A 12,228-nucleotide genomic window follows, 5' to 3' on the forward strand; every position below is an offset into this window, starting at 1 on the left:
TGGGAAGACCCAGAGGAATGGGGGGGAGAGGGAGGTGGGAGGGGGGATCGGGATGGGGAATACGTGTAAATCTATGGCTGATTCATATCAATGTATGACAAAACCCACTGAAATGTTGTGAAGTAATTAGCCTCCAACTAATAAAAAAATTAAAAAAAAAAAAAAAAACAGAAAACAGTGTTCTCACGTATCTGGAGGCTAAAAGTTTACGATCAAGCTTCCAGCTGATTCGGTTTCTGTGGGAGCTCCTCCTGGCTTGTAGATGACCTTTCCTCTGGGTGTGCTCTGTGGGGTGGGGAAGGGCGAATAGATGCCTCTTTTTATGAGGACACTAATCCAGTCTGACTAGGGCTCCACCCTTGGTACTTCATTTAACTTGAATTAGTTTCTTACTCCAAATACAGCAAAACTGTGTATTGGGGCTTTAACATATGAACGAGAGGGTGGGGCACATACAAACAGTATATAAATTTATATACTCTTTGAAAACAACAATTATCATATACATGCAAAGCTTTATGGATAGCCCAAGTTCCACAGAGAAACCCTAGCTCTACTTAATCATACCAAGATTCTAGCTCTTTATCATACAGAAACTAATAAATGTGAAATGGAACACAAAGAGATTAATATACTTGATTTCTTAGGCTTTTTTTGGTGCACTTCTCTTAAAAACATTGTATTCTAAGAAACCACCAGTCATAGTAGAAATAAGGCACCATGGTGTGTCACCGTATTACCAGAACCTACCCATATTATATAATTCCTGTTGTAGAAAATGGTTGTAAGTTGTTGATAAATATGTTTAACATTAGCTTTCTTACTTGTTATAAGCACATACTATGTTATAGCCTTAGGACATATTTTGTAGTCTTATTATAAACAAATGTGATATATAAACATATATATAAGTTCTCTATATATTATTTCAATATGGTTTATAAAATTTATTTCACTTGCTTAAGCAAAAATATAGTAGGGTTTTTAGGACATCCTTGATTTATAGAAAGCTGATAGATATCAGTTTGATATATAGCATGGTAAAAAATTAGGACGTCATCAAAATGGTGAATAGTTCATTCCTGACTTCAGGATCCCTTAGAATAAGACCACCTAGCAACTATCTATAAATAAGACGCAGTTTGAAAGTCTGGGAACACAGGTGAAGTGAAGCACGCTTTTACACCAGAGAGACCAAGAAGGACCACATTAGAAGTGTAAGATGAACAACCAAACTGATAGCATTTTTCCTCCCTAGAAGAGAATCCAAGGTGCACGTCCAGCTCTCCCACCGCTGTGGGTTGCTTCCTAGGAGACCCATTCGCGTTTTCCGTCGTGGGTGTTTCAGGGGTAATCTGTAGGGCTTGGCCACTGGGGATGAGACAGAGAAGGGGCAGGGTCTGCGGTAACCGGCACTTGACTTGTGGTAGACCCAGCTCCTGCCCGAGTAGTGCCCGAGTAGATGCCAGCCAGCGGCTGTTCACATTTGCTGGCCCTGTGTGGCCAGGGGCATCCGGGTACAGCTCTGCCTGATACGTACCCCAGACAATGAGCCTGGCCAGCCTTGGGACCTTTTCCACCACCTGCCTGTGTAGGGAAGCTAATTCATATCCCCATCTAATGCCGAATACAGCTTCCAGCTCCCCCAGCAAGGAAACCAAACCAGGTGCCTAGAAGCTGTGTAGCCCATCCTACAGCCTCCCTTACAATGGCACTTGAGCCCGGAGAGCCTGGACAGCAACACTGTCTATCTGCAAAGCTAAGCCACTGGCTTAGTAGTCTTACCTAATGTGGAAGCTCAGTCACAATTCTGCCTGATTTAGGTCGCCAAAAAGTCAGTCCCATCTTGGACTTTTTCTGCCACCCCAACAACTCATGGCACCATCTGCTGCTAAGTGTAGTACTCAATAGAGTCTGAAAAAAAAGCATGACCAGAAAATCTAGGCAACTGCAGAACTCATCCTATAGACACACTTGGCTTCCAGTCCTATCCAGTCCCAGCCAGCAGCAGCCTCTTGACCTCAGAGCTCAGGCAGTATCCTTACCCAAAAAAGAGACCCTGATAGCAAGTTCCACCTGCCCAAGGACACTACCAGCTGACCTCTCCAAAACCCCAAGCTGAGCTAATAGACAACAGACTGTCTCTGCCAAGGCCAACATATAAAGTCTAGAAAAGAAGTCCATTTACTCGAATGCACAAATACCAACACAAAAATCAAAGATCATGAAAATCAGTTGAATATAATACTACCAAAGGAAACTAATAAAGCTCCAATACTGCTTATAACAAAATGGAAATGTGTGAACTGTCCTAACAGAGAATTCATAAAAGTCCTTTTTAAGTTAACTACAAAAAGACACAGAAAGACAACCGTATAGAAGTCAGAAAACAGACATGACCAAAACAAATTCAGCAAAGAAATATAAACCATTAAAAGAAAAAAGAAGAATCATAGAACTGAAGAATTCTGTTCTGAATTCTGAAGAATGCTGTAGACAACTGCAGCAGCAGACTTGACCATACAGAAAAATCACTAAGCTAGAAAACAGGTCATTTGAAATTATCCAGTCAGAGAAGCCAAAAGAATGAAAAAGTGAAGAAATCCTGTGGAATTTATGGGACACCATCAGAAAAAAACATTATCCCCACTATGGAAATCCCAGAAGGATAAGTCAAAGAAAAAGGGACAGAAAGTTTATTAAAGGCAATAATGGCTGAAACTCCTCGGGAGAGATATGGACATAGATTCTTGCTTTGCAGGTGGATTCTTTACCTGCTGAGATACCAGGGAAGATAGGTTTAGCCCACGAAGGGCTACACTAAAACACATTATAATTAAATTTTCAAAGATCAGAGACAGGTTCCAATTCAAGTGCGCAATGTAGAAAGACCCTGAACTCACCTCCTCCCCTGGGCACACTGATCTACAGCATACAGAATGATTTTTTCAGGACAGAACCCCCAAAATAACTGAGCACCTCCTACACATTGGATAAATGAGAAAAAAGAAAACCACATCAAAGTAGGTAGGAAAGGATAAGGCACAACCTCACCATAAACCTCTCCCCTGGCACAGTGATTCACATTCAATAGGGAACTGAAAACCCAAGCTTCTCCCTGAAGGAAAAAGGGTTTGAACCCCATTGGACACTCCAACTTTTAATTCCTGAACCTGAGAGATGAGCCCTGGCAAGAGTCCAACTTTGAAAGCTAACGGGGCTTGTGTCCACGGGACACACAAGACTATAGCAAACTTGAGAAATAGTTTTAATGGGCTTGCACACAAAGACCACCCACCTAAAGGCCCAATGCAGGGACAGATGCCTGAAAAGGCCTAAATAGACATTTCTCCAAAGAAGACATGCAGATAGCCAGTAAATACATGAAACATTGCTCATTATCAGAGAAATGCAAATCAAAACTGCAATGAGATATCACCTCACACCAGTCAGAATGGCCATCATCAAAAAATCTACAAACAATAAATGCTGGAGAGGGTGTGAAGAAAAGTGAGCCCTCCTGCACAGCTGGTAGGAATGCAAATTGATGCAGCCACTACGGAGAACAGTATGGAGATTCTGTGAAAAACTAGGAATAAAACTACTGTATGATCAGCAATCCCACTCCTGGGTCTGTATCTGGGGAAAAACCATGGTTTGAAAGAATACATTCACCCCAGTGTTCATTGCAGCACTATTTACAATAGCAAGGACGTGGAAGCAACCTAGATGGCCTTTGATGAATGGATAAAGAAGTTGTAGTACATATATACAATTGAATATTACTCGGCCATAAAAAGAACAAGTGTGAGTCAGTTGATCTGAAATGGTGAATGTAGAGCCTCTTATACAGAGTGAAAGTTGCTCAGTTGTGTCTGACTCTTTCTGACCCCATGGACTATACAGTCCATGGAATACTCCAGGCCAGAATACTAGACTGGGTAGCCTTTCCCTTTTCCAGGGGATCTTCCCAACCCAGGGATTGAACCCAGGTCTCCTGCATTCCAAGTCGATTCTTTACCAGCTGAGCCACAAGGGAAGCCCAAGAATACTGGGGTGGGTAGCCTATCCCTTCTCTGGCAGATCTTCCCAACCCAGGAATCAAACCGCAGTCTCCTGCATTGCAGGCAGATTTTTTACCAACTGAACTATCAGGGAAGACATACAGAGTGAAGTAAGTCAAAAAGAGAAAAGCAAATATTGTGTATTAGTGCATCTATGTGAAACTTAGAAAAATGGTACTGATGAACCTATCTGCAGGGAAGGAATGGAGACACAGACGCAAAGAACAAACTTGCGGACACAGCAGGGGACGGAGACGGTGGGACGAATGAAGAAAGTTGCACTGATGTGTATACTCACTGCCGTGTGTAAAATAGCCAGCTAGTGGGAAGCCGCGGTGTAACACAGGAAGCTCAGCCTGGTGCTCTGCAACAGCCTGGGTGGGATCGGTGGGGAATGGGAGGGAGGCCCACGAGGGAGGGGTTTTTACATACATGTATATATGTGTGTGTATATATGTAAATACACACATACATAGTACAGCAGAACTAACACAACATTATAAAGCAATTATCCTTCAGTTTTAAAAAAAATGAAATTTGAACATTTTCTAACATTATATACAAAAATAAAATGGATAAAGACCTAAATGTAAGATTAGATATGATAAATCTCTTAGAAGAAGACATGGGCAGAACACTGACATAAATTGCAGCAATATCTTTTTTTAATTAATCTCCTAGAATAATGGAAATAGAAGCAGGACCTCACTAAACTTAAAAGCTCTTGTACAGCAAAGGAGGCCGTAAACAAAGAAAAGGGCAGTCCAAAGAACATGAGAAAATATCTGCAAAGGAAGTGACCAACACAGGATTAATCTCCAAAATAAACAGCTCATGCAGCTCTGTTATCAAAAAAGCAAAACAGTCAAACACTGGCAGGAGATCTAAATAGATACTTCTTCAAAGAACATACACAGATGGCCAAAAAGGAAAGAAAAGATGCTCAAGATCACTAACTACCAAAGAAATGCAAATCAAATCTACAGTGAGATAGCGCCTCATACCAGAATGGCCATCATGAGAAAGTGTACAAACGGTGAGTGCTGGAAAGGTGACTCTCATGTACTGTTAGTGGAAATGTAAATTGGTACAACCTCTCTGGAGAACAGTATGGAGGTTCCTTAAAAAGCTAAACATCGAAATAGCTTATGACCCAGCAATCCCACTCCTGGGCATATACCTGAAGAAAGTCATAATTGGAAAAGGTACATGCACTCTGTGTTCATTGTAGCACTATTTACAATAGCCACGATATGGAAGCAACCTAAATGTCCATCAACAGAGGAATGGATAAGGAAGATATAGTACATACATACAATGGAATATTACTCAGCCATAGAAAGAACAAAGTAATACCATTTGCAGCAACATGGATGGTTCTAGAGATGATCGTACTAAGTGAAGCAAGTCAGAGAAGGATATCTTACAATATTGCTTTTATGTGGAATCTAAAAAATATGGCACAAGTGAATGTATTTACAAAACAGACTTTCAAAAACTTATGGTTATCAAAGGGGAAATGTGACGTAAGGGAGGGATAAATTAGGAGTTTGGGATTACCGTATACACACCACTACACATAAAATATATAACCAATAGGGACCTACTGTATAGCACAGAGAATTCTGCTCCGTATTCTGTAGTAACCTATATAGGAAAAAATCTGAAAAAGAAGGAATATTTGTATATGTATAAGTGAATCACTTTGTGGTCCACCTGAAACTAACACAACATTGTAGATCAACTACTCCAATAAAATTACAAACTCAGAACTGAGGGCAGCTTCCAAATAGCAAGGAAAGCCATAGGTTTAAAAGGTCCCTTTCACACCTGACTAAAAATACTAAATTTCTTCCATAATTTCAATTCTGGGGGGGGGGGGGAAACACAAGACCTGAAAAATATACTACCATGTAGCTTCTTACAAACATCTCTACTGTTAATCTAGGAAACATGTCACCACTAGAAAACGCAAAGGTTTCACTATGTGTGGTGCTAGAGCAATCTTTTGACTTCATGGTTCTGTTGGTTTTTTTTTCTGGTGGAGTAGTTGATTTACAATGTGTCAGTTTCTGGTGTACGGCAAAGTGGTTCATTTATACATATACACATACTATTTCAGACTCTGACTGAAGATACAGATCATATCATCATCATAAGCAGGGCTTCCAAGGTGGCACTTATGGTGAAGAATCTTCCTGCCAGTGCAGGAGACACAAGAGACACAGGGTCAATCCCTGGGTGAAAAGATCTCCTGGAGTAGGAAATAGCACCCCACTCCAGCATTCTTGCCTGGAAAATTTCATGGGCAGAGGAGCCTGGCGGGCTGTAGTCCGCGGGACATGACTAAGCACACACACGCACACATTTCAATCAATGTAGGAAAAAACCTTTAACACGAACGCCCGTTCTTGATAAAAACTCAACAAATTAGGTATAAAAATAACGTACCTCAACATGATAAAGGCCACATATAACAGGACCACATGTGTATGCATTGGTCTCTCAGTCGTGTCCGACTCTTTGTGACCCCAGGGACTGTAGCCCACCAGGCTCCTCTGTCCATGGAATTCTCCACGCAGGACGACTGGAGTGAGTTGCCTTTCATTTAACATCAGAGTCTATAGTGACAGGTTGGAAGCTTTTCTGCTAAGATCAGAAACAAGAGAAGAGTGCCCATTCTCACCACTCTTATTCAACATAGTATTAGAAGCCTTAGTCAGAGCAGTCAGGCAAAGGATGAAATTGTCTCTATTTGTGAGTGACATTATTTTATATAGAGAAAATCCTAAAGACTTTACCTAAAAACTGCTGGTGAATTCAGCGAATTCAGTAAAGTTCTTTGATACCAAAATCAGTATACAAAAGTCAGTGATGTTTCTATATACTAACAACAAATTATCTGAAGAATAAAATAATTCCATTTATAATAATATCAAAAAGAATAAAATACTTGGAAATAAATCTATCCAAGGAGGTAAAAGATCCATATGTTGATAACTATAAGGCATTGATGAAAGAAATTAAAGACAAAGGTATTCCATGTACATGATTTATAAGAATTGATACTGTTAAAATGTCCAAAGCCATCTATAGATTCACTGTGATCTCTGTCAAGATTCCAGTGGCATTTTTTATGCTGATAGAAAAACCATTCTGAAATTTGTATGGAATCACAAAGACCATGCAGAGTCAAAGCAATCCTAAGGGAGAACAATAAAGCAGGAGGTGTCTTCATTTCCTAATTTCATACTATATTACAAAGCTGTAGTAATCAAAACAGTGTGGTCCTGGCATTAAAAACAAGCACATAGCCCAATGGAATGGACTCTAGAACCCAGAAATAAATCCAGGTGTACATATTTGATAAGGGAGCCAAGAATACCCAGTGGAGAAAAGACACTTTTCTTTATAAATGGTTCTGGGGAAATGTAATATTTACATGCAAAAGACAAACTAGATCCCTGTCTTATACCATTCACAAAAATTACTCTAAATGGATTAAAGACCAGAAACCATAAAATTCTTAGAATAAAACACAGGGTAAAAGTTCACTGATACGTGTCTTGTCATAGATCCCTTTTGGATGTGATACCTAAAGCACAAACAACAAAATAAACAAATGGGCCCACATCAAACTAAAAAAGCATCTGCACAGCCAAGGAAATAATCAAAATGATGTAAAAGCAAGCTCTGACTCATACAACTCAATAGCAAAAAAAGAAAAAAACTAATTTAAAAAATGGGCAAAGGACCTGAATAGACGTTGTTCCAAACAAGGTATTTAAATGCCCCACAGCTGTATGAAAAGACGCTCGACACCACTAATTATGAGGAAATGCAAGTCAAACCCACACGGAGGCGTATCAAAAGAGTATTTGTCTGCTCGGTTGTGTCCAACTCTTTGTGACCCCATGGACTGCAGCCCGCCAGGCTCTCTGTCCATGGAATTTCCCAGGCAGGAATACTGGAGTGGGTTGCCATTTCCTACTCCAGGGGATCTTCTTGACTCAGGGATCAAACCCGCGTCTCCTGCTTGGCAGGTGGATTCTTTACCAAGGCACCATCTGGAGAATGGCTATTATTAAAAAGGCAAAAGTATTGACAAGGATGTGGAGGAAAAAGAACTCTTGTGCACTGTTGGTGGCAATGTAAATTGGTGCAGCCAGTGTTATTTACAGTATTTGCAGTATTATTTACATCAGCCAAGACATGTCCATCAGTGGGTGAATGGGTAAAGAAAATGTGATATATATACATATACACACCCACAGTGGGATAGTATGGAATGGTATTCACCCATTAAAAAAAAGGAAATCCTACCACTTGCAACAACATGGATGGATCCTTAAGGACTTTTGCAAAGTTAGACAGAGAAAAACAGACACTATGATCTGATATGTGTATTCTTTTAAAAAAAAAAATTAAAGATGAGATTGGTAGTTCCCCGAGGCAGGGTGTAGATGTGGGGGAATTGGATAAAGGTGGTCAAAGGTTAAAACTTGTAGTACAATAGAAGTTCTGGGTGTATAATGCACTGCATGCTGACTGTAGTCAACACTTACGTTGTATATTTGAAAGTTGCTAAGAAAGTAAACCTTTTCATCACAAAATCTTATGTGGTGACACCTTAATTTATCGTGGTAATCATTTCACAGTATTTACATATATCATGTCATTTCTTTGCATAACTTCAGTTCAGTTCAATCGCTCAGTCATGTCTGACTCTTTGCAACCCCATGGACTGCAGCTTGTCAGGCCTCCCCGCCCATCACCAACTCCCGGAGTTTACCCAGACTCATGTCCATTGAGTCGGTGATGCCATCTAACCATCTTATCGTCTGTCATCCCCTTCTCCTCCTGCCTTCAATCTTTCCCAGCATCAGGGTCTTTTCAAATGAGTCAGCTCTTTGCATCAGGTAGCCAAAACATTTGGAGTTTCAGCTTCAACATCAGTCCTTCCAGCGAACACTCAGGACTGATCTTTAGGATGGACTGGTTGGATCTCCTTGCAGTCCAAGGGACTCTCAAGAGTCTTCTCCAACACCACAGTTCAAAAGCATCAATTCTTCGGCACTCAGCTCTCTTCACAGTCCAACTCTCACATCCATACATGACCACTGGAAAAACCATAGCCTTGACTAGACGGACCTTTATTGGCAAAGTAATGTCTCTGCTTTTTAATATGCTGTCTAGGTTGGTCATAACTTTCCTTCCAAGGAGTTAACGTCTTTTAACTGTATACCTTAAACTTGTACAATGTTATGTCAATTAATGTCTGAATATGATTGACAAGTCGTTAAATGCCAAGTTTTAATATATGAGACATCAAAATAACTGAAAATTCATACAGCGTTTTGTATTCCCCATAACTCAAGCACCTATTTATACAATGTCTGAAATTCTTTTATTTCACTGATAAATTATGAAGTAATTATTCGATAGCCAGGCAGAATTATAAATATAAATTTTCTTGCAGAGGTTCAGCATGTATAATGTCTGGAAACATTATTGGTTTTGTTGCCTTAACCAGTTATTTTTTTATGGCTAGCTTTGTGTGGTTTGTAATGTCTGTGATTAACATTTCCCTTCTGGTAAGGTATTTTATTAATAAAATTATAAGAACAGTATTGTAAGTTACTGGAGAAGGTACTTACTTCACAGCTGAAAAAAACTGATCTAGTATGGGTAGTTAAGAGCAAGGGCCCTGGGGCCAGCCCATTGGGTGTGAATTCTAACTCTGCCTCCAGTGGCCTCTGTGTGAATCCAGGGCAAGTTAATTGTTTTATTTATCTGTGACTCTTTTCCCCCACCTGTTAAATGGAGATGGATATGTAGAATATCTCCTGGCGTGTTACAAGATTAAATGTTAGCATATATGAGACTTGAAGCCAAGCCTGGCACGTGATAGGTGTCATCATATGGTTCATTAGTGACATGTTGCATTAAAACTGTCTTGATTGCATCTCAAGTGCAGTTCTTAAGAACAGCATTTTAGGGATGTTTGAATTCATTCCAAGGTATTAAATGCTCTAAATGGTATCCTGCCCTGCCCCCAACCCAGGCTTAAAATAAAAAACTTTAAACTTCTTAACTCCCTATCAGAATTAGATACTAAAATTCCCACTTACTCTTTGCTTGTAAGCCTTTCCTGACCTAATGGGGCCTGTAGGTAAGGTTCCTCTCCCGCTGCCCCATCCCCTCTGACACATAGGTCACCAGGTTACCTTTGTCAGCGTTGGCCCCGTTGAGCTCCTAGAAGCTGTTGGAGGCTCGTTATCCCCATGATAAACTCTTAACCATAATGTGGTGTTTTTAATTTGCAGATGATACAGCAGACACACCAGGTAGTAGAAACCGAGCAAAACAAAGAAATTGAGAAATGGAGAAGACTTGCACAGCTGAAGAATCGGGAGCTGGACAAGTTCCGAACGGAGTTGGACTCGATCTTGGACGTTCTCCGAGAGCTGCACCGGCAGGGCGTGGTTGTGCCAGCTACTCTGGCAGAAGTGAACGCACCAGAGTATTAGTAGAAACTCACATGTCACGCGACCTCACAGAGAGGCCTGCAGATGGCTGGGGTCCCTGTCAGAAGGAGGCTTTTGAAAAAAGTGATCCAGTATGTTGCTGGAACACAAGAACAACATTTCAAAATAAATTATATTTTACCAGTTAGGGGAAAATAAAAGCAGCATTAATGGTATATTTTACTGGAAAAAATTAGTTATCAACATTTTAAATAATTTACGGACAGTCCCTTATGGCAGATGATTAGAGCTGGTGTTATTTATTGCAAAAGGCCTCACTTACACACTAGATAGGGGAGGAAAACAAAATTGCAGATACTTGGCCATTATTGACTCGGTGTGTATTTTTAATTCTTGCCCAGAAGAATAGCCCCTCTTTCTCACAGAAACAGGGGGCAATGTGAGCACTGTGGCTCAGACAGTCACAGGTGTAATGGTGCTTCATGTTCATTCTGACGAGTAGGTAGATAGTGAACTCTCGTGTTCCCCCAGATTTCCACCTCTAGGTGCCTCATTTTGCACCTGATGCAAGGTGAAAGGTATACATCACAAGTAATAGGGGAATTTGATCTATTCAGTTTTGTTTATGCTATGTGTCTCAAATGCCAGTCCCTCTTTTGTAACTCTAAACAGAATGCAACATTTTTACTTCATTTAAGAAGTAAATATATGTTCACTAAAGAAATTAAAAGCATGCCAGATTATAAAATAATTAAAAGTAGCCAGATTATTCTCCTACTTCACAGTTCCGTTTCCGAAAGCAGACAATAGGCAAGTGAGATACTGGCAAGTGAGAGCTGTCGCTGGGGCGCCCCCTGGTGGCCGCTTTGTTTTCAGCTGTTCTGGCTCACTGCTGTCCGATAGGAGGGTCCTGTGAGCCACGTGTCATTTAAAAATTTTTATAGCCACATTTAAAAAGGTAAAAAGAAACAAATGAAATTAATTTTGGTAATTTATGTGATATATCTAAAATAATATAAAAATTGGGATTTTACATTCTGTTTTTCATCCCAAGTTTCCAAAATCAGGTAAGTTTTCCATTTACAGCACACCTCAGTTTGAACCAGCCACATTCTAAGTGCTCAATAACCACATGCCAGCAATTGGAATTCTAGAATAATCATTATAAAGTGAAGTACTTTATAAAGGACATGTGAAGTAGAACTTGGTAAACTTATAGGTAGTAAATGTGAAATGTGGAAATCAAATATAAGGAATACAATTAATGTATGTATTAATTTCCAGCATTTTTAATGTCCTTTTCCTAAGGGTAGAAAGCATTAATTATAGTTTGCTATTTTTTTATGTGAAAGAGTTGTAAGTTATAAACTATTTTGGTTATTATTTGAGTGTGTTTTGTATACTTTTTATCTGCAAACCTATTCATTTATAACCGTACCTTCCCTTTGTCTTTTTGACTGACCCTCCATGGGCCGTTCTTTCTAAGCACAAGCATGGCTGATTCTGAAACACAAATAGTACAGACATCAAACAGATGATCAGTTCCAGAAAAGGGACACCCTGTTTTGATGAGGACTCCATATTTTGGAATAAGCCGCACATGTGACACAGCTTCGATTTCATTTACAGAGTAAAGGTCCATATCTGCTATCAGAACTGCTAGTTACAGCCACAAA

General features: G+C 39.9%; 1 protein-coding gene across 4 annotated transcripts in view; it reads left to right on the forward strand.

Moving 5' to 3' along the window:
- The window catches only part of CEP162 (centrosomal protein 162), a 117,701-nt gene extending 105,766 nt beyond the window's left edge, over nucleotides 1–11,935 (forward strand). For all 4 annotated transcript variants that reach the window (XM_043457062.1, XM_043457059.1, XM_043457061.1 and 1 more), the window contains one exon: nucleotides 10,391–11,935. In XM_043457062.1, coding sequence (XP_043312997.1) covers nucleotides 10,391–10,594 — 204 coding nt within the window. In that variant the 3' untranslated portion in view covers nucleotides 10,595–11,935. The remainder of the gene's footprint in view (nucleotides 1–10,390) is intronic.
- The last annotated feature ends 293 nt before the right edge of the window (nucleotides 11,936–12,228 follow it).

Source organism: Cervus canadensis, chromosome 33 (assembly GCF_019320065.1).
Source record: "Cervus canadensis isolate Bull #8, Minnesota chromosome 33, ASM1932006v1, whole genome shotgun sequence".
Classification (NCBI taxonomy): domain Eukaryota; kingdom Metazoa; phylum Chordata; class Mammalia; order Artiodactyla; family Cervidae; genus Cervus; species Cervus canadensis.